Source organism: Lissotriton vulgaris, chromosome 4_1, assembly GCF_964263255.1.
Source record: "Lissotriton vulgaris chromosome 4_1, aLisVul1.2, whole genome shotgun sequence".
Lineage (NCBI taxonomy): Eukaryota > Metazoa > Chordata > Amphibia > Caudata > Salamandridae > Lissotriton > Lissotriton vulgaris.
In genome coordinates this window covers 890,299,436-890,326,503 of record NC_141691.1, presented here as the reverse complement: position 1 = coordinate 890,326,503, position 27,068 = coordinate 890,299,436, and the positions used below count along the sequence as shown (strand labels likewise).

The 27,068-nt window shown below is 41.6% G+C and overlaps 1 protein-coding gene across 1 annotated transcript in view; it reads right to left on the bottom strand.

The window, feature by feature from the left end:
* The window catches only part of PTPRM (protein tyrosine phosphatase receptor type M), a 1,525,420-nt gene that overhangs the window by 140,456 nt on the left and 1,357,896 nt on the right, over positions 1-27,068 (bottom strand). The window contains exons 23-25 of the mRNA XM_086967355.1: positions 26,011-26,087; positions 5,567-5,603; positions 5,391-5,452 (exon numbers count right to left, since the gene is read on the bottom strand). Coding sequence (XP_086823481.1) covers positions 5,391-5,452; positions 5,567-5,603; positions 26,011-26,087 — 176 coding nt within the window. The remainder of the gene's footprint in view (positions 1-5,390; positions 5,453-5,566; positions 5,604-26,010; positions 26,088-27,068) is intronic.

The following is a 27,068-nucleotide window of genomic DNA, read 5'->3' as shown; positions in this document are numbered from 1 at the left end:
AACAAGGTAAAGACAGTCCTGCGTTTGTCAACGTGAAGTTTCAAGTTACAAGCTGATTATCTATTCAGTGAGGAGTTTCTGCCCCTCCGAAGCAGGCACCTTAGAGTCTATCCTAACCAGTGCTTAATTTGTGCCGGTGCTTTCCGGTGCTTAGCACCGGCACCTTTTTGTCAGGGCCGGGTCTACAACTTAAATTAACTGCAGGACTGCACTGCAGTTTATACATCATGTGTCAAAGAGAAAATAAAATATAATTTCCTTACTGTTGTGTTGTTCACTTTACACACACCTACAGACTGTCTCCGGAGTCCCTCGGTGAAAAAGAGTGCTGCTGTACAGTGCTGCACTCAGCTGAGAGAGCGAGCCAGTCAGCCCGATAATATATTCCTCTCCACAAGCCGTTACCACTCACTGCTTTCTGTCCTTAAACATGTGGCCTGCACGTACTGCTCTCGCAGGCTTAGAGTCGGCTGAGCTAGTAGCGCCGGTTGCTGATGGCAGGCTCATACAATGTTTCAATTTGGGAGACATTAGCCCATTGCGTGATACAGGCTGGCGCCACAGGGACTGACGTGACGTCATGTCCTGCTAGTGCTCACCTTCCGCTACTGGATTTTGTTGTGGTAGGCTGATAGTGCTTCTTGTTTAAGTTTTGCGGCAATTTTGAATCCTATCCTGCACAGCGCAGCTGTCTGCTCGCACCGGCCGTCACGTTGCTCAGGTGCAGTGAGTTTAAAATCACGATTGACCACCGTGGCGCCACAAATCCATGAATTGCTGAGGATCAGGGAGACGAAGTGCAGTTGCAGCAGGCGCCAGGACTCTGTCACTGCCCGGACTCACAAATGAGCTGCGTGGGAAACCCGAATTCTCGTGAGTCGCGGTCTTGCCTGAGCCTGCCCTGGTATGTTCTGCGTTGAGGTAAGTGAGTCCCCAGTCAGTGTTTTATGGCTGCAGTGCACCCTGTAGTGTGTGTAATACCATAAACCAACTAAAGATGTCCATCCATTCAACAGCACACATGCAGACATCTCTGAATGTTTTGTGGCATACTTTATTTTTATTGATTTAATGTTCAGACGTGGCCAATGGCCTGTGTTGAATAGTAAGTAGTAAAGCGTGGGTTTGTTCGTGCACAAAGAGAGAAAAGAAGCAAGTAGCCTTTAAGCAATGAGAAGGCAGCGGGCAGGCACTCGCAAACTTTAAAAAAAAATATCTTAAAAGGAAACATTGTCCCTGAAGCATTGGCACAAAAGTGCACTACTTTTATGATGGTTGCGGATAAGTAAAATGCCATCGCTCACGGTGCTGGAAGCCAACGGGTGAAGCATACTGATCCTCTGATGTGCTTAATGAATGTTGTGGTAAGAGTAACCAAAATATAAGTGCCACTGCAACAGATCGATAGAGGAGGGCTGATTGAAACCACTCTAAATATGAACATATGTATATATTTTTTAAATATGAAAACAAAAAACATTCAGTAACACCACATCTAAATGGGAAATCGCACAAAGTAATTTGTTGAATTTGACAGGACAACGGAAAACGATGTTTATTGGGAAAATGACTGTGAGGACGTTAGCGTCTTTCCCTCCAATTAGCGAATATCGCTGTATGGTTTTAATAACAAAAGACTCTGGAAAATGTTCTTGCTTCACGTCATTTGTTCAGCGCATCCTTTTCTGTTTGCCTTCTTTGGAATCCCATTTCCTCTTTACCATGAACAAGTACACGAGAACTGCACAGATATTAAATGATTCCTTTAAAGCTTTAACGGCCGCGCGTGAGCAGGCAGCTGTCTGCAGTCAGTGGTTGCCGGGTGTGTTACAGTACTGTAGTTCAGAAGCCATGGCAAAGCTGCAGGTGATGTTGCCAGCCGCGGGCAGTGAGCAAGTGTGACTGTGTACACTGGTGCATGTTGTGCCACATAGTGTAACATCAAACGACATCTTAGCACAGTCTGTTTAATGGAATGTGATGCAGCAAAAGACTAAGGGATATGTTCTGTGTTCTTCCTCGTTCGTCACTGTGGTGCCACCGTTTCCAGCAGTGGAACTACACACATATACCGACATATCATGGTGCAGTGCACTGCAAACATGCTTCACTTGTGGCGTGCTTTCAGTTTTGTTAAGGCCTCAGACCTTGTTGCGCTGGTGCGTGTGCACACATTTTCAAGCACGTTTAAAGTTTGCCGAGTGGAGCCTGGGCCCAGCGCGTGCTGAGCAGATTTATCTGATCTCTGCAACGTTAATCGTAGGTAGCACCAGCCCCCGGACATCATGGTTTCACCACCCCTACAGCTCTGTTGTGGCTGGCGCGAGCTCATGCATGTGCGCTCCTGTCAGCTCAGGTGAGACAGAGCTTCACTCACAGGAGGGACACTCTTGGCCTGCAGCCCTGCTGGAACTTTGGCAACCGCTTCATGTCTGGTGTAGCCACTACAACTGAAAGGCTTCTGGTCCTTGCAGGCTGACCAAAACCTGCTTCTGCCGCCGACCGAATTCACAATTCAACAACCTGCATGACTTCCTGAACAGTGCTCCTCTCGCCTGGTTGTGGCGATTCTTTGGTGGCTATGTCAGTCATGGTGAGACTGAGAGTGTGCGTCGTATGTCTAAATGCAGGGCACAGCTCTGAAAGCGTGCCACACCATGACTTCTTAACCTCACTACACGCTGCAGATGGGCCAGTCTTCTCTTGTCTCCAGCACATCACAACACTATCAGTCAGATCACCGGTCTGCAGTGAGTGGCCCCACAGACTCCAGCTACAGCGACCAAGCTGAGCAGCAGGAATTATTTACACAACACTCAGTGATTCTGTGGGTGAGTGAAAGATAAAGTGATGATTTATCATATTCCTGCTGCAGAGAGATCAGAGTTGTCTCGTGCAACTTTTGACTCTGCAAGAGAGCGAGTTAACATGCCTGCTGCAAAGAACGTCTAATCTGCATATCACAGAACAGTATTTTTATGTGGGTATCTCAGAGGGTTACGGCTTTTGTCTCATAGAATGTTTTGTTACTTGCAATTCATAAATTTCAATCCTAATCTACAGTAACCTTAAAACTATTATCAAAGACTTCAGCTGCATGTAGAGTGCTATGCCAGAGATAGCAACCATAAAGCCAAGGACCACACAATAGGCCAATAATGGGTACCATTGCGTGAATGCCACCTTTGTGTCAGGTCTCAACACCATTAATACTATGGATGCCCAAAATATATTAAAAACGGTAATCAGGGTGGCATCATAAGTTCAAGGATGCCCTCAGTTTGTCAATGGTGGCCACCATTATACAACATGTGGCTACCTTAATTTGACAATGATGCTAATATCCGAACACTGGCCACCACCGTGTCATGCCACCATAATGACAGGGCTAGGCATTATAATGCATACGAGTATTGTCCTTTCCCTAAATCAGCATATAGAGCACTGGAATGTTTCACATGTCCCTTTTCAATGCACTAGTCATTTTAGCTAATGTATTCCAAAATTGTGCTTTAAATGCACTTTTAATGTAATCTTTTTCAAAATGTTCACAGGGCAGGGGAACCTCCTATCAAAACCTTACTTGGAGCAAGGCTCCCTTGCTGAAATTTAGATCGGGTATCACATCTGCCTTTCATCAGTGCCAGTTGAGGATATGGGCGGAGTCAATAGAGAGTGGGTGGGGCAAGTTGAGGAAGTGGGTGTGGCCTCCGACAAATATTTGAGCACCTGCACCTCATATTTTACAAATTAAGCACTGATCCTAACAAAAAACAAACCGAAAAGCTTAGTTACAGGCTATTCCCCCATAGCCATAACAGCTACTGCCTAGCATTCCCCTTGTGCAACTGCCAAAGCCACTCAAACAGCCATACACCAACTTTTCCATAAATACCAGGAGGAGAAAGAAGAAACGAGAAAAATTAGATTACTTGTAAGTAGTTTGCACACTACGTACGTTCCTTGTCCAAGTTATAGACTCAAGAAACCTGCACAGGTCTGTGCCAAGGGACCACAGGTACCGCATGGGCTTTACGGAGTATATAAGGAAACTCTGACATACATGAGAACCAGTGCATAGTAAATCCACTGAAAGACAACTATACATCTACAAATATATCCATAAACAGTGGTGCCTCCTCCAACACTTTAATTTTATGTATGCACATAAGTCTGAGTATATATAATTCTTTAAAGAGCAAAATCACTATTCAATAAACAGCTTCATTGCAAGAAAGCTAATTACATTTCAATACAAAGGGACACACAGCAACAAACACGTTTCTCACGTCCACCAAGATATATGTTTAGGCAATAAATATAAAGAAAACAATCAGTGGTGAGTGAACACCATAGTGACCGGTGCAAAATATGCAAATCATACATCGTGCAAACAAAACAAAAAATCAAGACTGATACCGTTCATCCTTAATCTTATAGACAAGTTGCTAATCAACATTAGGGGACGATAAGGCAAAACGTATATTAATATTTGATGCACAGTAAAAATCTTATAAGACACTAGCCTGCAACTGATGTTTCAGCTCAGAAGAGTTAATCAGTGGGGCATAATCAGGATCAAAGAGTTATTCGGGAAATCTGAACAATATCAATATTGTACAACCAGAGGAGTCTTCCCCTGCTTGAATTCAGAATCTAACATCCATCAAATATAAAAGAGACCCATGCAGTGCCTCAATTGAGTGACCTTTCAGCTATTGAGGGGATTTGTCCCTGCATACTAGTGGTTCCTGTTCATTATATTATCTATTCAATACCACAAAAACTACTTAGTATGTGCTATTCCGACCTCCAAATAGGTGAATGAATAAACAATGCAGTGCTTTATTTGAGCTGAGGGTTTCCGATGCTCAGCACCAGCACTTAATCGTCAACCCTGGCTATTCCAAGGTATTGGACTGATTTACATGCGCACCAGTTAAGGACACATTCATTTTTGCAGGGATGGGAAGATTACATGATTTGTCCAGAATCACAGGAGCCCACGACGAAACTCAAACCTGGTTCCCCAGCTCCGAAGTCGGCAGCTCTAGCCCTTACGTCACATCCTCTCCCCACTTGTAGGGTTTCCTGGTTAGTAGTTAGTTCTGTTATAGGCGGCACTAATAGGATCAATGGGCTGGTGCAAGCTGCCTTTTGACGAGAGCTCTGGCCCTTATTTTGTCACAAATTAACTACTGAAGCAATACAATTCACAGTCATGCGTACATCCATCAGTAATGGAGTCATCGGGAACCACCCTCCAGATTCTTCCTTCATTCCTTTCAATGCATGTCAATCATTTAAAATGACACCAGACCATTTCAGCTGGACAGACAGGATGGTGGAGTGAAATGAGGAGTGCTGAAGGAGGATGACTTGGCTCCTACACTCGACCCACCTGGAGTGAGATTGCTGAATTTAGGATTATGGAAACTGTCTGTCCCAAAGTCTGATTATAAGGCAATGAGAATGAAACTTGTAAAGCTGTGATCTTTCTGATGCCTCGAATCCTTTCTGGTAAATATAAACTTACAGCACAGGAGAAAAGAGGTAATGAACTTACCTTGAGTGGCGATGTAGTTGTTTGGTCGATGATAGCCCTAAAAAAGAAGGAGTTCAAAAATAAATACTGGAAGGAAGCTGTACACTACCATCAAGCATTATAAATGTAAGAAAACAACCTATCTTGCATTAAACAGACTACAAACGAGAAACAAGTTTGATATACAACAGAACCGACTATGAACCCTCAAGGGAGAGGAGTTCAGATGTGGAACAAACATAATGAATTTGTTTCTTGCATTCAGAAGAGGGCATAGCCACGCATATACTCGTCTGGGCACAAGACGTTTGCTTTGAAAACATTTGGGCTCTTTGCATTTCAGTGGGGTGTAAATCATAAGTTGAACATGTAAGATAATTGCTGGATCACACTGGACTGGAATCGGGAGTACCCCCAGGGACCTGTGTATGTGATGTACCTTCAGCAGTTTGGGTGATGGCAGAAGAGACACAAGCCTACAGATTAAAGTAGCTATTTACCTCAACAGATCATGAATGATGGAGCCACTGTAGGCAGGGCTGAGCAGTGCTTTAAATGTGCTGGTACTGTCTGGTACTGAGTACCAGCCCTTTCTTTATTTTGAGGGGGAGAGTACCTGCACTTCTCAAGAAAAACGTAATACTTTTAATTGAAGAGTACCTGCACTTTTCAGAAACAAGCAAGTACTCTGTTACAGAGTACCTGCACTTCTATTTTTCCACTTCAAGCACTGGGGCTGAGGATATGCTGCCAGAGTCACCGCACCCCTAACTAAATGTGCAGCACTCTGGCGCACAGCTAACGAACGCGAAGTGACGCAGCCACCGAAAGCTCTCAATCCTGAGTACCTACAGAAGGGCAGGTTGTATCCACACATTCCTCATATCAGGCACAAGGGCAAGGTATGGTGGGACAGCAGAAGGGCACAAGGTGAAGCTTCCCATGGTTGTTGCAGGCTGAAAGTCATTCCCACCCTCCAAGACGAATCTGAGTCAAACTGGAGTTTTGTCTAAAGTATGGCAGCAGCTTCACTTTCTGATCCTGTACACCTTCTCATGGTTTGATGGATGCAGTGAGGAGAATGACATGCTGGCTGCCTCACTCTTCAAAAGACCCCTCTTTGATTTAGGCCTGGCTCGAGTCTTGTTCCTTAGGGTCGGATTGGGAAGTCGGGCATTGGCCGATGGGCCGGCGCCTAAGTGTCACCCGTGGGCCGTTTTTTTAAGCCCTGTGTCAACTGGCCCACAGAACCTTTTAATTTTTGGCAGCCCCCCAGCCAGGCTGCTGTATTGTAAGGCAGGCTGACTATCAGGGCAGGACTTGTGGCACTAGACTTCAGCTTAGCCCCTGAGGGGCTGCACACACACCCAAAAGCAGTGCTCCTTCTCCCTTGCTGGGTTGTCAAACAGAGGCGGGCGGGAAGAGTAAAACAGCCTTGCTGTCAGGTGATAACGGCCGATGGCACACCTTCACCTCAGCCCCCATTGCCACCCACCTCCGAGGCAGGCCCAGAAGCTTTGTTCTGTGCTTCCTTCCACCTCTGCCAGGCCAAAGCCCGAGGCTAGAGTGGGCTGGGGAGGATGTGTGTGTGTGAAGCAGCCGGAGGCCTCCCTGGGGGCAGTTGTTCTTCTGGATGTTTTTTCACCTCACTCCCTTGGGTTCGACCAGGCCTTGGCGGATGGGGAGGGAGAGAGTATTCAGGGGCTTTGCTGTGGTCCAGTTGTTGTCCTGTCAGCCCCAGTGTCTTTCTGTGCTGAGTGTAAGGTGGTGTGTGGAGGGGTTGTTTGCATATGCCTAGCTGTGAGGCTATCATGACCAGAGCTGCCAACTTTGGAACTATGTTGGTATCCCCCTTTAAGCTCAACATCCTGGGCAAATCACTTATTGTCCTGAGGCCGAAAAAACCCCAACTAATTTGATCTCCTCTAGCGCAGCTGGTGCTCAATGAACTAGATCCAATGCCCTGGGGCCAGTTCACACTATATAAAACTACAAAAAACATGTTTTTTTAAATGACTGGCCATTGTTCATGTTATCAAATGTTGCAAACGCCAGAGCATGATAATCAAAGACGAATCTTTATATAGAATAAAAACCTTATTCTTTTTTTAACATGGCTTTTCTGCCTTTGTTAATTTGACGATCAGTCATGGGCCATTAAGCGCCTTGAGACCCTCAGGGTAAGTAGCGCGCTTTACAAGTGCATTGATTGATTGATTGATTGATTGATTGAAAGCAGCTTTAGAAATCAATATAAAGTGCATTTGCCTTACGTTAAATGTTTGACATACATACCGATTAGGGGGAAAATACCAGATTTTGGTGTTATTTGTCATTTTTGTACAGGCCAGGATTTTAACATTCCAATCAGAGCAGGTGTTGTGGCCCTTGGACAATTATATTTCACTTGGCCTACCAGGCCAAAAATCAGTGCTCCTTGTTTTCACCCACGCTACTGGCTCCATACGCTATAAAATGTTACAATTATCAAACATTTCTATAAACATGTGCCCAATGAGACTAATCAATTGGTGTTTAATGAAAAGGCACAATTTGGAAATATGGGCCACTTTTTTAGGAGTGCCCAACCCTATTGTTCCCCTAGCCAAAATCTACTCATCACTAGATGCAGGTGCCTGTGAAAACGAGGCAGAAAAAGTGGGACAGGAATTGCTTTAAAAGTATAATTTGGCTCCTTTGTTTTCAAACTTATTCGGAGAACCGTAATCACCCTACACAGATAAGTGCATCTAGCAGGAAGTGCTTTAAAAGGCACCATTTAACTTCGCTTTGAAAACATTTTTCAGGAGTAAACCAAATCTCTCTCCCCATTAGCTTTGTTTCGGTATAATGTATTCGGCTACCCTAAAAGACAATGATGCTACTGATTGTGGGGTGGTGAGGGGGAACTGAAAGAGAAGGTGAAGAAGGTTGGAGAGGGTATTCAAGATGGCAATATGTCACTTTTACCAGGGCCTTAAACTCCTTCTACAAATCCATCTTGGCAGATCTACCATGGGGCGAACTGGCGACCTAGTGTAAAGCAGATTGCTCGTCAGCCCATACATTGTTCAGACTTTTGTGCCAGTCAAGCTATGAGGCTAAGATAATCTGCCACCCTTTTTCAAACACTAGAGAACTGTACTACTCTTAACTCTGTTTCAAAAAGCAAGAATGATCGCTCCTTAGAAACTCCCCAAGTCTCCTACCCCGCCATCTTTCAGAAGTAGCACGTATAGCGAATAGAATCCTGGAAATAACATTTTAAACAGAATGTAGTCCACGTTTACAGTAGGTCAATTAAAAAAGTAAATACTTAAGGCAGGCCACTTAATAGACCTAATGTCCGGAGACACTCTCTATGCAGTTCCAGTGTTTCTTGGCTGTTTGCTTCCTAGTTGAATGTAGGCATTTCTTTCTCCTCCCCTTCCGCTCAGCGCCTTGAAACCCTCGGGTATAAGTGCGCTTTATACATATTATCCTATTCTATCCTTTAATTTTCGGTGCACTATCATCAGGTATCTTTACACATGAATACAGGGGAGCTGGTCTAGCTTCTGAGTTCATATTTTATGTATTTATTTATGTACTATCCTATACTATTTACAGAGCGTGGCTGTAGTGAATCACCAGGAAGCAGATTTAGATAATTCTTCTTTTATTCTCAAATTAAGTAGTACATACAATTAAGGTGCTGCCAGCTTGAAGAAGAACCCTGTAATGGCTTGCACTCTAAATACATTCTCTATGACATAAATACATTCTAAAATTGACATAGAATAATTCTAATGAAACATTAAAGGAGCCACCTAACTATCTAATGAAATATGATGTAAACATCACTACACATCCTCCTCCTTAAAATAAAAAGAAAAAAAACAGAAAATTATTCACACACAAAATCATCTAAGAATTTGGGAACAACAATATTTCTGCCACTTCTGGTACATGCCTTAGATTGCACATTTTCTGAAACAGATGACTTGGTTTCACATGAAATCTGAGACGATTCATAGCTAACATCTTTGGGTACAGTAGGAAGAGATGACGAAGATGAAGAACATGGTTCTTCATTTCCATTCTCAGACTCTTCAGATAACAACTCAGACCCAACCAGAGGAATTAAAGATTGGCAAACATTATTGTCATTGACAAAAGAATTTGTATTGGAATCAGCAGATTCAACAGGAGTCAACCACCAAAAATCACCAACATCACCCACATCCCTTTCCTCATTTTTGGAGAAGTCAGATCCTCTAGCAAAAGCAATTTTACTCATATGATGAATGGAACCATCGTCCAACAACACAGTGTTGCGCATCACTTTAGTAATGGTTTTTGGATCTGAAAAACGAGGTTGTGACTTACCAGTTTTTTTTGAAGACTTAACTCTAACTAATTGACCAACCTCAACATGTGTATCCTTGGTGCCATGTTTTTTGTCATAATACAATTTGTTTTTGTTTTGAGATTTGCAGATGTTATCACTAACACAGACAGGATTCCAAACATATGCCTTGCTTCTGCCCATCCACGTAGGGTTCAACTTGGAATAAGGAAACCTGCCTCTCATAAGACCAAACGGACTTTCACCACAAGTTTCATGGACGGTGATTCTGTATGACCACAACATTTTGTTAAGTTCAACGAACCAATTTTTCCTATTTTTGTTGGCCAGTTGTAAGGTACCTTTAATGACTCTGTTAACCCTTTCAACAACTGAATTGCCTTGAGGGTGATAAACTGCAGAAAATCTTTGCTTGATACCTGAGGATTCCATAAAGACTTTCATGGTATCAGACTTGAACTGAACACCATTGTCCGTTAGAATGGACGCAGGAAGACCTTCTCTAATGAAACATTCATCTAGAAATGCTATGACTGTGTCAGTGTTTACTTTATCAACGACTTTCAATTCAATCCATCTAGAAAACAGATCTACTAATACTAAAATGAATTTGATGGAATCATCTTGCCAAATGATAGGTCCCATAATATCTAAAGCTAGTTCCTCCCATGGCAACTTGGGACACTTAAGTGAGGACATAGGAGGATTGAGAGTTTTTTGGCTTTTATCCGAACATTCACATTGCACACACTCACGCACACACCTTTCTATTTCCAAGTCAATACCGGGCCACCAGTACAAAGCTTTTATAATTCTTTTAGTTCTGGATATTCCAGGATGTCCCTCATGTCCTAAGGAAATAATTTTTTGACGTACACCAGACGGTGGAATGAGTTTGTCGCCACGACATAGGAAATCACCATCTACACTGAGTTCATGCTTGACCTCCCAAAATGGCTTCAAATGGGAGTCAGACTTTGCTAAAGCAAACCAACCTAGGTTGATTTTTCCCTTAATTGTATCCAGTACTCCATCTTTGACATATGCTGAATTCCACTCATCTTTTGATAAACCATGAGGATCAGAAAAAATTCCAGCAATGCAGCAATCATTCCATGAGTTCTCATCAACTTCCTTCATGGGTAAGGGTAACCTACTTAAAAAATCAGCTACTACGTTTTTTACACCTGGTACATATTGTATAGTATACATAAAGTCTTGAAGTCTCATGGATAAACGAGCAATCCTGGCTGAAGCTCTGTACAAACCCTCGGTGGTGAGAAGTTTAGTCAGGGGTTTATGATCTGAACGCAAAATAAACTGTTTGCCCCAAATAAATTTACGAAAATGCTCCATAGACCATACCACAGCAAGAGTTTCGCGCTCAATCACCGAGTATTTTTCTTCACAAGGTGACAGAGAGCGTGAAGCGAAAGCAATAACGACTTCAACACCCTGCTCAGAAATCTGTGAGAGAACACAACCTAAACCTACACCGCTAGCATCAGTGGTCAAATACGTTTTAGCAGAGGGATCAAAACCTTGTAACATAGGTGCATTAACTATTGCATATTTGATTTCCTTAAATGCAGCTTTGCATTTTTCATCCCAAACAAAAGGTGATTTGTTCTTCATGAGCACCCGCATGTGAAAAGTTTTCTGTGAAAATTGATTGACAAACTTAGAGTAGAACTCAGCTAGACCGAGAAATGATCTAAGTTCGTCCTTGGACTTAGGTTCAGGAGAGTTTACTATAGCCTCCACCAACTTTGTTTTAGGTTTTATACCTCCATCACAGATTTCATGACCTAAATAAGTAACGGAATTTTGCGAAAATTTACACTTACTGAGTTCCCCAACTAAACCATTATCAGCTAGTATATTTAGAACCTTTCTTAGGAGATTGTCATGGTGATCTTTATCTTTCCCCATGATCAAAATATCGTCCTGGAAGAAAATTACCCCTTTTACATGCCCAAACAAATTTGTCATTAATCTCTGAAATACTGCTGCCGCAGAGGCTAAGCCAAATGGCATTCTTTTAAATCTAAAGCATCCAAATGGGGTAGCAAATGATGTCAAGTGTTTACTTTCAGGGTCAAGAACAACTTGATGATAAGCTGCTGATAGGTCTAAAGTAGAAAATACCTTTGCATCTTTGGTTAATGACAACATTTCATCAATGCGTGGAAGTGGATATTGATCAACCAGGATTTGACTGTTCAAATACCTCAAATCCACACACAAACGGGCCTTGCCATTGGCCTTGCGTGCGACGACCAATGGCGAAACCCATTCAGCTGCTTCTACCGCCTCAATAATATTAGAGTTCAACAATTTATCTAATTCGGATTTGACCTCATCCTTAATAATCATAGGAATGTTCCTAGCTTTGTGGATTTTTGGAACTGCATCATCCTTAAGTCTAATTTGATGTGTAAAACCTTTCAGTTTACCAATGGTACCAGTAAAGACAGAAGGAAACTCATTCATGACCCATTTTTTTGTGTCTTCACTTATGCATGAAACTAAAACTTGTTCCTTACTGTTGGGATCTAAAATTATATGTAGACTTTTTTGGTCCCTCCAACCCAACACTGAAGGGCCATCTTTGGAAACATAAAGTTTGCATGTGGCATGCATTCCTTTAAACTTGAAAATCAAAAGCCTGAACCCTAAAATTACAATTGTGTTGTCAGTATAACTTACAGGTGAAATATCAGAGGGTTCCAACCAATTACCAATTTGGTTAACAAATTTCTGATCCCAAACACTCTTATTCACAATAGTGTATGGTGATCCAGAGTCTGCAGCCAATTGTGTCATGACTCCACCTAACGATACCTGACATAAGGGTTTACTAGCATCAATATCAGAAATATTCAATACTACTTTTTTTTTTACAACATTTTGCACAAGTAGTACTTCTTCATCAGACGATGAGGTGCCCTCCTGTGCTACCTCTTGAATGCAAGCAATTTTACTCTTGGAGTTTTTAAATACTTTCCTCTTACAAGCTTTAGCAAAATGTCCCATAACTCCACAGTTCAAACACTTAGTGTTTTTAGCTGGACATTTAGGATAATGAGCAAGGTGAGAGTGACTACCACATCTATAACATGCTGGTTCAGGAGTTTTCTTATAGTCAAAATTCTCCTTTTTAGAATTGCCAGGTCTGTAGTCTTTGTTAGTTTTAACAAAAGATTTCCCTTCAGAAATTTTGTTTACCATATCAGTTTCCTTTTTCTCACTGGAAAGAGAAGCTTTTGCGCAACGTTCTGAAAGTTCTGCTTTTTTGACCATAGCAATAATTTCTTTTAAAGTTCCATCACCTTCAACCCATAACTTGTTTTGAATGGTTTTAGTTTTGGTATACATGACAATTTGATCACGAATAAGGTCATCATGGAGTTGAGCAAATTTGCACTTAATAGCTAATTTTCTAAGTGCTGAAACGTAGTCCTCTACTGATTCGGATTTTTCTTGCTTACGTTGGAAAAAGGAATGTCTGGTGACAGCAATGCAAACACACGGAGAAAAATAATCATCAATATCTAATAATGCTGAATTGAAAACGTCAACGTCACCACTAGATCTATCAGTTTTATCCAATTGATTGTAGATTCTTAATCCTTCTGGACCAAGGCCTAACAATAAAATCCTTTTTTTTCTTTCAGGAGTGAAAGATCCACTTACATCTTCCAGGTTTGCAACATAGTTCAAAAAATATTCCTTCCAATCTAACCAAGCAACAGGAGGATCACCAGGAACAATTAAAAACTCCCTTGGAGCATTTAAGTTTAAACCATGTACAGGCTTATCACCAGATGTGGTAGCACTGTTAGTGTCAGGCATACTGAATGAGGTAAAGTAAATAAATAAAAATATATGTAAATGTCTTGTTCAAATAAAAGACAAATTAATTGTAGGCAGCACCTTAAATGAATTAAACTGTATGTACTGTTAGAATTTGTAAATGAATATAGAAGTAAATAAATACCCAAAAGATTTGCCAGTGTCCGATCCAGAAATGAATGCAAAGCGGTGAAATTGTGAAAAAACGGGCGAAAACCACTTAAAAATGGCCACCGGCGTGACCTTACGTGGGGTCTTACCCACAATGCACCTCAGTGTTTGTTGACGTAGGTTCCGAGTGACGGAGATGTGAGCAAGGAAGCTGCGACGTTTGAACTCGCATCCACGAGCAAGGTACGTGTTTAAAAGTAAACAGGTCTCGTGTCAGGTTTTAAAACAAAGCAGAGGCTTTAAATTATCTCAATGCCGCTTTGACACGTTTAAACAGCACTTTCCACACGCTTCCCGCAGGCGCCTCATTCAACACTGCCGTACCTTCGAAAATGCATTAGTTGGAAGGTGAAGGTCAATGTCCTCTTGAGACTGTGGCAGGAATTTCCCTGAAGGCGTCTCTGCTGCAGCGGTTGATTAAACGGCAAGATTCTCTCGGCGCTGTAGAAACATAAACAAATTCGCTTCCTTGCTTCTTTCCTTTTAAAATACAAGGAAAGATCTTACTGTAAAGTAGTGGAGATCTCTGTAGAAAAACGAAGAAATTTCTATTTTCGTTTTTTTTTTAAATCGTGGAAATGCGCTTGAAGTCACCAATGAAGCAGGAACAAACAAATCTTCATTAATTCAGTAGTTTCCCTCGTCGCCAAATTTGTAGTGAATCACCAGGAAGCAGATTTAGATAATTCTTCTTTTATTCTCAAATTAAGTAGTACATACAATTAAGGTGCTGCCAGCTTGAAGAAGAACCCTGTAATGGCTTGCACTCTAAATACATTCTCTATGACATAAATACATTCTAAAATTGACATAGAATAATTCTAATGAAACATTAAAGGAGCCACCTAACTATCTAATGAAATATGATGTAAACATCACTACAGTGGCCTAAACAAAAAACAAAGGGGCGCAATAGACAACTAGCATGGTAGACAGTATTCAGTTGAGATCCGACAGAATATAAAATTGGAATTAATGAAGTAGTTCTTTCAACCCTCCAAATGCGTTATTAATAGTACAGAACATAATTATAAAATTCAGCGGTATCGAGCTAAAGATCCTACTCACCTTTCTTTCCCTTTACATGCATTGATTGTTTTTTGAAAAGGAGAACGCGATGTCTACTTCAATCAAACTTTATGTACTTAAAATGTAAACCTTTAACCCCTTCGCTGCGGGGGGTAAGCCCCCCACAGTTAGGTAGTAAGGGCGGTGCCGCGGTGCTCGTGACGAGCCCGAATCGTCATGAGTCCAGGTAGAGCTGTGCTCATGACGAGCTGGGCTCGTCACCACTCCGCCCACTGATCAATTCTCCCGCACAGGGGGGAAATCAATGGCGCATGGGTAGACCACTGCAGTTATGACGAGCCCAGCTAGGTCTACTGTGACTCATGACGAGCTGGACTCGTCATGAACATGGATGAGGATAAACAAAATACAGCCTATTTATCGCGTCCATCAAGCGCATCAACGTGTGTATGAGATTTAACTGCAATATCTGCAGAGCACTGCCGGGAAGACAACCTGTGTGCCCGCAGAGGGCATCTGACTAGCCCCGGGATCTTCCATGGCCAGCAAACCACCGGATATAGTTATGCCCGGCTTCCTGTTCATCCCCGGATGACGGCAGTTTATGGCACGTGCGGTTAATGCGATGCACGTAACAGGCAGGCTATATCAAACCAAACAGTGGAAAACAGAGGAGCATTACTCCGCTGCTCGTCAAGGTTTGATTGATGAAATAATGCAGTCTGAACACCAAGGACAGACTGAAGAATGGTGACAAACACACTGCTGTAGAAGCAATAGGCCAGGGAATGCAGCAGGCTCTGACACACTTCACTAGAGACCCCGGGGTTGCGTAATCAAAACGAATGTGTGCGCCCTATTTTTCCACCCACAGCGCACTTAGGTATTACCCAAGGGCACACAGGCATTTGGGCAACACCTTCTGTAATACAAATTATGAAACACTTCCCCTCTGACCCCATGCCATATTATAGACAAGGGCAGTGGCGTTGCAAGGGGGGGTGGAGGTCTGCCCCTGACGGCAAGAGTTTTGGTGCCCCCCGCTCTTACCTGCAGCCGTTGTGGGGCAGCAAATGCAGGGTTCGCCAGCACCCCCTCTTACCTGCGGCCATCAAGGGGTGGTAAACGCAGGGACTATCACAGGCAGCAAACAGTTTAGCTATGCCACTGGACAAGGGCACAGAGGCAGTGAAGACTGTACAACACAAAGAGGTGGCGCAAAGTCAGTCCATGCTCCGAAGGTGATGCTGTAAAGGGGCAAGGGGGTCCATAAACCCATGCATGTTCGTGCAGACATTTTCTGCACATGCCAGAAAGGGGATTTCACCCCCGCTTAAAATGTAGGCCAGGTTAGCACCTGCACAGTAAGATGCTCACTGGCAACTTCAAACAGACTCACTAAAGGGTGGCCCTGGGCAGGAGCGAGTTTGTGGCTATGCTGAGGACAGGGCCTTCATTCTGATAGGCTGCAGTGATCCCCTCTGTGTACTGCACACCCAGGTAAAAGTACACCATGTCGCAGACCAGGACGAAAGGCACTATGGGTTCCAGTGACAAGAAACACTCAACTATATTCTTCACAGAAGGAAGGCCGCTTGTGCCCGAGACACACTTGTGTCAATCAGTATTCCCATAAAAAGCACAGAGCTGTTTTAGGGTTGAATGTAGTGTTCACAGGTATGAAGTAGAAACCTTATTCGTAGATGCTAACCCCATCGATGGTATCTTTGTAATCAAAGTGAGCAAGGAGTCCCAACAGGAGTGTCACATTGGCTGTGTGCTAGGGATGAAGGATTTGTGCCCCAAAACACAGGAAACGAATCTAATACGAAAATATTCTGGCATTTCAATGGGGAGTTAAATTGAGAGAGGAGTATTCCTCTTTAGAGTAGACTCTGGAAACTATAACAATGACTCACACTCAAAAATAGTAATAAGTTGCATATTACACTATGTGTTTGATATATAAGGAATAAAGTACCTCCTGCTTTACATTATAAGGATATTGCAAGTCATTGAGGAGTTCCATAACCATGTAAATTAACAAGGCTAAAGGCAGAATTTCTTTATAAGGTCATGTAACGCCAAGGTGATTTGCAATGTCCTTATCATGTGCTCCGGAAGCACTTTATCCTATATAAAACATTGTCACACCATCACCTTTTCCAAAAACTACTTAAAACGTTGGTGCGCAGCTCCTTCATATGAAAGAGTGAACACATTTGTAAACATTAAGAATAAAAATAAAAACGCTAGTGCAAAATTAAACACATCAATAACCTGATAGATATTTGTTGCAAACAGATATTAGTAACAGTTCAATACAAGTCAGTTTAAAAAAAAAAGCTGCAGCAACTCAAACTATGTAGAAACATGCAGAAAGATTCTAGCAATCCTCTCACAAAGAAGGGCAACAAACAAACATATTCTCTCTGCTTGTCATCGTAAGCTATTAAAACAGACCAGAAAAAAGAAAAGTGATATTATGTTGGTTTAAACAGCTGCTTCAAACACACTGCATGAGACAGCTTACTTTAACCTCAGCTGCAGGCAGCAGGCATTGTGATGTCAGAACTCGACTGTAATAACTTATAATAGTTGAGTTCAGATGACTTTTCTTTATAATCTGCAGCTGGGTACGTCACAAGACACCAATTATAAAGAAATCAGAGACTGCCGTTTATACAGATATGTCAGAATCACATATATATATATGTATATTTCCGAAACGCCAACGTCTTTATTTGGCCCATTGGGGCGGGACTGTATATTTAATGAGGGAGTTGCCTACCGCAGCACGATCTTTCCGATAGCCCAAGAAGAAGGGGAAACCTGAAACGCGTCGGCGTTTCGGAAACCTGCTGAAATAAGCCCGCAAACGACAGTGTCCATACCTCAAATAAAGGCTGGTTACCTGTGCAAATTCGTGTGCGTCCCATGTGAGTAACCAAGTGCATAAAATATCAAGGCGGAGGCTCATCCGCCGTGACTGCACCACCCCAGGATTCCAAGGGGGCCATGTGAAGGGGATTCACCATTCACAATGCGTGGTCTGCATGAAGGATTGAGGACACAGAAGTGCGCGGGGGCCCATAAAGGGCTCCATTTGGCAGTCATAAGTGCGCTCTGATTACATTTGGAATAATAAGGACTACGCCTCCCAGAGGTCTTTATTTAGTCCATTGGGGCGGGACTTTGTATTTAATGAGGGAGTTGCCTACCGCAGCACGATCTTTCCGATAGCCCAAGAAGAATGAGAAACCCGAAACGCGTCGGCGTTTCGGAAAGCTGCTGAAATAAGCTCGCAAACGACAGTGTGCATACCTCAAATAAAGGCTGGTTACCTGTGCAAATCCGTGTGCGTCCCGTGTGAGTAACCAAGTGCATAAAATATATATATATTCGACGAAGTATCACTCCCAACAACCTCCAGCTGACAGGAGCTGGCGAAGAAGGAGACGGACCACGAAGATTAGGCGAGATGGTGTTTTATTCAACCCAGGTACCAGCAGTGACGCGTTTCGAGCTCGAGAGCCCCTGTTCACATAGCCCTTGTATATATATATACACACACACATATATATATATATATATATATATATATATATATACATATATTACCTACTGGCGGTGGCCAGTAGGTAGTTATAGTTAGGATATACTTTCCACAGGAAATCCGCAACATTCTATTGGGAATAACTTTGGCGCCGGTGGACGAATCTTTGCGAATTTCTCAAAGTTTGTGGCCCGCTCCGCTCCTTCCCTGAAAATGTGGGGGTGATTCGTCAAGCGGGGGCCGAGATAAAAGGGGGGTCCCAAAACGTGTTTTCCCCATGTTAATTTCCATAGGGCGGTTGGCCTCACTTTTAGCCCGAACGGCTGAATGGATTTTCACCAAACTTGGCAAAATTGTAGGCACTGGTAGCCTGATGTGCCTTTGCTATGTCTCAAGATATGTGCTCCAGTGGATTTTGAGTAATTTAGGTTAAAAAAAATATATATATCTATAAGCGCGCCCCGGTACGCGCCCCGGGGAGCGCACCGGGCGCGTCACGCGACTTGCGCACGGAAAGCTGATTGGCTCTCGGGTGACTGTAAACATTCCAAACAGTCCGGAGCGGCTGCCATCTTGTGTCTTGGTAAAATCGAGACACAAGAGGTGGCAAAAACAAAGGGGGAAATGACCATAAGGGGGCAGAGTAGACCCCCCCCCCCCGACCCCCTAGGTTTGATGTGGGGGCCATAAAAGGACCGCGCGGGGCAAAAAAAAAATTCGATTTGCGCAGGGGGAGCACCCGGTACGCGCACCGGGGAGCGTACCATGGGAAAAAAAGAATGATAGAGTTTTCAAAAAATGTAGCATTTTTTTTTATAAATTGGAGGTAGTTCTCAAAAGAACTGTTTTTTTTCTTTTTGTTGTTTTATATTTTTTTATGGTTTTTTTGGATTTTTTTTAACTTTTTTTGGCTTTTCTGAACACTTATATTTTTTTGTATTTTTTATGGGGTGAAACAAAAAACAGGGAATTGTAAATGGCTCAACTGGAGCAAAAAAAAAAATCAGGAACATTTAGGGTTTTCTTGGACACTTATGGTTATCACCAGCAACCATGATAAGTTCGATACTTTGCTCACCATAGCAAAGTGTCTTGTTACAATATTTGCACACGATTTTGTAATCGGCAAACTTAGGTTGAATGATTGCCAATGTGCCTCTTGCCCCCGGACCCGATGGAGTGGGTTGTTTTGATGTTGAGGGTCTAGACGTAGATGGGGGTAGCTTACTGCAGAGGTCCCTTAACTCTGCCTTATAATAATTGTTTGAATGCAAACCCATTATGTGGCGAATCATTGTATGATTCCCGAAGGAATACTTTTTGTTAGGGTTCCCCCTGGACAACTCAACACCACAAATTAAACAAGTCACCTTTGCAGCGCTGACTTTTTCAAAACCCCTTGGGATTTTGTAGAACTCCCAAATAAAGTGCTCTTTTGGTTGGTAGGGATATTTATTTTCAGGCAGGAATTCCCTTCTCTGTTCCTCCTCTTCATCATTCTCCTCCTCATCCTCTTGACCACCAATGTAATCTTCTGGTGGTCTTTTAGATGGTGGTGGTGGTGGTGGGGCAGATCCTCCAGCTGCTGCTGCTAATGTAGCCATTTGAAACTAGTAAAGAGTAGAGATAGAACTCCAAAAAGGTCTTCCTTAGTCAAATGACAAAGTCAGAATAAGGATATGTCCATTTTCTTGTAAATTTAAGTTTCTATTTTTGAATACGTGTTTCAAGAGTTACATTACAGTGAAAGGAGGTCTGTCACTCTGTCACAAGGATGGTGTCATCAGTGATGTCATGAGTGATGTCACTGACCATGTCATGAGTGATGTAATATGTGACGTCAACAGCAGTGCATTGCACGCACAAGTTATAGTGACTCCAACCAACTTTAACGTGGGAATTTCAATGGTTTTATGCGAGTAAAATTTCCAGATAACTATAACTGGTGTGAAACCTATGGTTTTTTCAGTGAATATAGATATACACACACATATATATATATATATATATATACATACACACATACATAGATAAATAGATTCTAACTTATTGTGGTGCAAAAAATCAAGTTAATGGTACGGTGAGTGGTCTGTGAAAAGCTGCAAAGAAGCAAACGTGACACTGAGTCCTGCTAGGCTGAAGTATACATCTTTCTAGGTGCCGCAATAATCGTACCCGACAGAGTAATTTCAGCCAAAGCCTTCCAAAAGTCAGGGTACAGCTTTCCTCAGCAGTGTCAGTCCTAGCTGCTATTACATTTTTCTGTTGATGCTAGCTCTTTTCCAGGTAATTCAGCTAGTGACAGATAGACTTGCCATTTCTAAACCCAGGTCATCCTCCTTTGCACTCCAACTCTTTATGGCATTATGCAACTGTTTGGGAAAAACAGCTGTATTTTTCGAAAATGAGCACGATATTTATAGCTTTTTTAGGTGCTAGCAGAAAGAAGCAAAAAAAATGTAGTGTTGGACTAGTTAATATTCTTGAAATTTATATTATTGTATTTTTACAACTAACCACCATTTGCATAACATAGCAACCTGCATTTGTTAAAAATGAACTTTCTAGACATAATAATGAAAGAAAAAGAGTTCAAGCATATATTTTTAGCATTTCCATGGATCTTTCAGCTGCAAGTTTGAAATGTTATTTTTTGGTGCCCTTCCACGAAGTGGAAAACTTAATGGAGGGGGCTAAACAGATGAGCTTTCAATATTAATTCCCGTAGGAAACATTGCTCTCTGTTACAGCAAAAACCGCTGTACGAAATTAGACTAAATTTGACATGTAACTCGAACTTGGCTCAGAAGAGTGCTTCAGCTTGGTCGGTATAGGTTCACTTAGTAATTTTGAGAAATTTGCATTACAGAAAGAGGTCAGGCGGGCTTCCATCGGTTAATGATAGGGGGCCTTTAATATCTTGACTCACAATTCACAAATACTTGGGTAGTGAGGTTCCGAATCCTCTGAGCATACTACATAAAAAAAGACATGAAATTACAAAAGGGAGCAGCTTTGCCTTCATCAGATCGAGATTTGTGGACCTTCTGAGGGTTGAAGGCTCTGGGCGGTCTACTTGCAGCATCTGAATTTTGTTGTTGTTGTGTCAGCTACTACAGAAGGTCAGGTACCGAAGATTGTGTCCTGTTAAAAGTGGAGGGGGCATAGAAAAGCTGAGGGAGTGTAACGAGTGTTCCCTGACCCCAGGGAGAGTCCCAGAGAGAGACATACTCCTCTCAGTATTAAAGAAACAAAGGCAGCAGATTGTTTCGCTTGATTTGCAGATCTAAAATCAGACCCATAAATCAATAATTTTGCAGGTAGATCTGCATTATTTTGGAAAATTTATGTATGATTTTTTTTTACACATTTGGAAAAAAAAGTAAAACAAAAATGAGCGCACACTGTGGGCTCTGTGAACCCCTGGCATGTCTTATGGCCCCGTTGATATCCCAGATCCGGTGTTTAGAGCCTGTATTGATGGCAAAAGTACTTGCACAGCTGACCTTGCAGCAGATACCTTTATGAAGGGTGTGTTAGCTGATTTGGGGGCACAGAGGCTGGAGCTGTGCCTGGTCGATGGTCAGCAGGCCCTGTACCCAGAGAGCTCTGGGCACTGCTGAAGACCGTAGATATTTAGTACTGTGGCACAAGGGTTGTCATAGAGCTTGCTCTCAGAGCACTCGACAAAGGGTCGATTGCACACAATTTCTCTTACTCGGCAGAGCTGGGGATGTGTGCACAGGAGGTCAGACGAGAGCCTTTGGACATCCTCCAGTGCACCTTGCCTCAAGGCCAAGCTCAGCTGGATGGGTACACAGGAGGTTGGCTATAGGTGAGGTCCTGCTGCCAATCTTCGATTAGCATAACTAAAGGACAAGAGCAATCAGGAATGGGTACATTGGAGATTAGGTGTATTGCGTTTAATCACTACTGAGCAACGCTATAGAATGGGCACTGCTGGGGTTGGGCGGAACAAAGGAATAGGATGTACATCATCAATTTCTTTTTTTCTTAAAAAACATCACTGATAAATGTTATTGTAAAATGATAATTAAACAAAAAAGGGGGTTCTGTTGGGTAAGACAAAATTACTTTGACGCTGCTATTAATGTAATTTGGGATGAAAGCTCTTATATACACACACAGCTTTAAGAAATTAATGTTTAACAAATAAGTCATAAGATCAACTGGTTGTACTGTATCTTTTTATCAAAATTACGTCATTCAATGATGTCATACAATACATGGGTAGACTATCAGAATAAGTGTTAAGGTGCAATTGAGTGACATTTGTGTGTAGTGCTCAAAAGGTGAAAGATACATACAGTGCCAACAATTTCATATATACAGACATATACAAGAGTTTCAGTGGCCAGCTACTGATTGATAGCCAAGGATTCCTAGAAGACCCGCCGTGACCACCTATTGGGGCACCCCAGGGTCGAAACGTCGACGCTTGTCTTGGGTCCAGCACCACCAGATTCCAATAGGAAGAATAGGAATCCGTGGCTATAAATCAGTAGCTGGCTACTGAAACTCTTGTATATATCTGTATATATGAAATTGTTGGCACTGTATATATCTTTCACCTTTTGTGCACTACACACAAATGTCACTCAATTGCACCTTAACACTTATTCTGACAGTCTACCCATGTATTGTATGACATCATTGAATGACGTAATTCTGATAAAAAGATACTGTACAACCAGTTGATCTTATGACTTATTTGTTAAACATTAATTTCTTAAAGCTGTGTTTATATGAGAGCTTTCATCCCAAATTGCATTAATAGTAGTGTCAAAGTAATTTTGTCTTACCCAACAGAACCACCTTTTTTGTTTAACCATTCATTACCCAGGTTCTGAGGGACACAGGGTCACCCCTTTTTTTAACTAAATTGTAAAATGATGGTTTCCTTTGCTCCTTGCTTCGACACACAACTTATATCTCACTGTTAAAGAATTCACAAATGTTGTTCTATTTAACCCATCTCTAATTTGTAATTTCCAAAGTTTTTTAGAAATGGTTTTATAATTTTATAAATGTTTTTCTTGTCTGTCTTTTAAGTGATGTACATGTCAATGTTTATGCTTTATGAATTATAAAATCAATTGTTTAATTAAACTAAGTTTTTAACTGGAAGCTGTTTAGTCCTAGTCTTTGTCCTACCACCATTGTGTGGGCAATCCATTGTTTCCGCCTAGGTTGCTTTTTCCACTGTGTTCCTTTGCTCCTATGCCATTAATGTATGCATAATAAAAAAAAGAAAAACTTCGGAAATTCTTCAATCCCGTTTGTTCTGCTCTCAATAGTTCATCTATGATTCTGCAACCACACACCTTGAAAAGAAGGCCTAACTCAGTTTCTTGAGATTACTAGGCCACTAAAGGGCCTATAGTGCTAAAGTACATATATAAATTATAATGCAAACTAAGGCACAATACGTTCAAATCCAAATTATACCACTTCCAAACAGAAACCAAAAGACATTCAGTAAACGGGTACTGCTTTGTCAGAACAATATTTGTCTCGACAAGAAGAACCATTCAACAAAGTTCCTTTTCTGTTTGCTCTGAAAATGTGCCATATCTCCCTATTTAAAATAGCAAAAAATAAAAAGGACACCAGAATGACTGCAATCATTGCACCAGCTTTCAATTTCACATTCCTGGTTAAACTAACTGAATCCTTAACTATCAACAGATAATGCTACTATCAAACTTATTGCAACCCAACAATTGGGCTTCATTTCGAAATATAGCTTTGAGATGGAAATTTTTTAGTTATTAGATCAGGATGTACTTGTCACTGATGAGGGCAAGCTAGTCTGCAGATAATGCTGGACCTATTTACGGCTTTGACACTTGATCATGAGGTTTTTCTTTCTGGCCTATCGGCCAGAGCTGCCGACTTTAAAGCTGGGGAACCAGGTTTGAGCCCCAGAGTTGGCTCAACATCCTGTGATTATGGGCAAATCACTTAACCCGTCACTCAAAACTCAGGGTATCAGCCTAGACTTGAAGCTCAATACAAGCGCACACAGAGTTTACAACGTCTAAAATTGACCAAACACAAAGGTCAACACTCTTCTTCCACAAGAAGATTTCAGATCATTTTAGGAAGGGTCGATGATTCTGCAACCAGACGGTGGAAACATGAGCCGCCATGGGGTGCCAAAATTATCACTAGATCCCAGCATATTTGTGCTCAACTACACAGTCTACGTGAGCTTATGAATGAACAAGCTGGAAACTGTTACCTGAATTCTAACAATTAGTCACTAACTGAAGCAATCATAACTTTCAAAATCGACATAATGTTTGGGCGATGAACTTCAAGGGTATGCAACAAGCTATCATGGAAAATCTGACTCTTATGCACCCTGGTAGCCCCCTTCACAAAGCACTTAAAAGCATTTCTCCCTTCACCACCTGACTACTTCACTGACTCAGTCTACCAACTGCTTCCCTTCCCAACTCGGCTCCAGTGTAATTTAGATATGGCTGTATTAGAACTCTGTCATCACTACATTCTAGGGCTCTGTAAAGTGCTTCTACCTTTGTGATTACATCTGTGTTCTACACATCCTTCTATAAATGAATAAATAAAAGCACAATTGTAATCCAGATACGTCCAGGCACACATTTACTGGCTTCCCAGAGAATTACTTCTGCTGCCAAAATAACTAACTAATGCTTCAATTTCTGTGACTCTAAAGCAGAAATACATTTGTATTTTTCCCTTAACAAGATAAGATCCCGGTGAACTGCCTTGGTATAAAAATATATCTGCTACTGTGGGCCCTTAGATGAAATGAATTTCTCTTGGATTCCAATTCCACTTTTGATTTTATTCTTTCAACTGAAAACATGCTGTCTGCTAAAGAATTTATTCTAATGTAAAACATTAAGTTAACATGATGCAGAGTGAACAAAGCAGTAGCCTTCAATAATTAAAGAGCCTACATATTTAATGAAATGTCTTGCTTGCATTAAAAGTCCTGGTTAACAGCTGCAGAGTACTTTGAAGGCGACTTAAAAGTGTGGAGATGACAAGAGATTGCAAATCACTGCATTAGGAATTACAGAGTTTTGTCATATTAATATGCAAACAGCTTCCATTTAAATATGGGATTATGCCAAACTGTTGACAAGAAATAAGAAATAAAATTTTCTCTGTCCACCGTTCATCAGGAGACATCAAGCATATTATCCCTGGCGGACACTGCCCACAAGTTATAAATTTAGAGGGAGGGAGGGAGGGAGGGAGGGAGGGACGGCGGGGGCACATGCTCTGTGAATACCGTAACACTTATTTGATGCTTCATTTTGACATGTAATAAGAATACACCATGGTTCCATCTATACCAATTTGAAAACACCCTATGAAATTTCATTATGCCCCAAAATCAATGATTTCAGAATTTTCCATGCTAAGTCACTCAGTTCCAAGTAACACATTCACCGCCAACTGACACGAAGGTTGGTAATGTGTACTTACGTCAATATAGTTGCCGTTAATGTAGTCCGAATTGGTTTCTTCTTCAAGGATTTGTAACCTCACGCGGGAATGATCATCTGAAGACAAAGATGAGAAGCAGAAGGTCGATGATTATTGTGATACTGGTAAGATACTCTTGCGAGTAAGATACTCGTAAGAGACCAAGTAAAAAGTGGTCTACCATATCGGGAGTCTTGTTTCAACAAATAAGGCTGGTTACATCACATAGCTGTTCATTCTCAACAGCCATTCCTAATTTGTATCAATCTGCAATAGTTAATCTGTAACAAAAGAAGCGCTGGTTCCAAATTTTTCCAAGGAGGCCGCTGCCCATTTACATCAAGGAAGCCACCAACTTCCACCACTGCAGTGACCATGTTTTTTCCCCTCCCCCCTCTTATCCATAAGACTACACATTTGCTCTTCCTCCCGTCTCTACCCTTGCTCTATCCTTTCGTATACTGGCCAGCGAGATGTCAATCCAATTCTTCAACTAGCCATATTGTTGCTTTATCTCTTGTGGCTGTCTGGCCTATATGTAACTTTCATTAGTAATATGGATCTCACATTATGTGAATTGCATAAAATTAATTTAGTTTAAAAAAAATGTAACAAAAAAGTATAATAGGGCTTAATGTATTCTACTGTCATTATCAAACCGCATAACATACTGCAACATAGGACACCCTTCTGAGCAAATTTTAAATATAATGTAACTATTACAAAGCATAGAACTATTATATAACATAAAACAAAATAAACATAACACAACAGCATGATGTCAAATTACTTAAACATTATTTAACATAAGATAAGGGAGCGAAATGAAACAAGCCCAGTAAAAATTACACAAGAAAGCAATTTAACATGTTCGAACATAATAATCATAATGTAAAGCTACAAGCAAACAGAGGAAACATAAGATATCATTCAGTACCACATTAGATAACATAATCAGAATACTGTAAACCATTCTAATGGAAGACAATCATAATATTTGGGGAAAAAGTAACACAGCAAAGCTGTTCTTCAGTTTGCTTAAGTTTTCTTTTACTGTT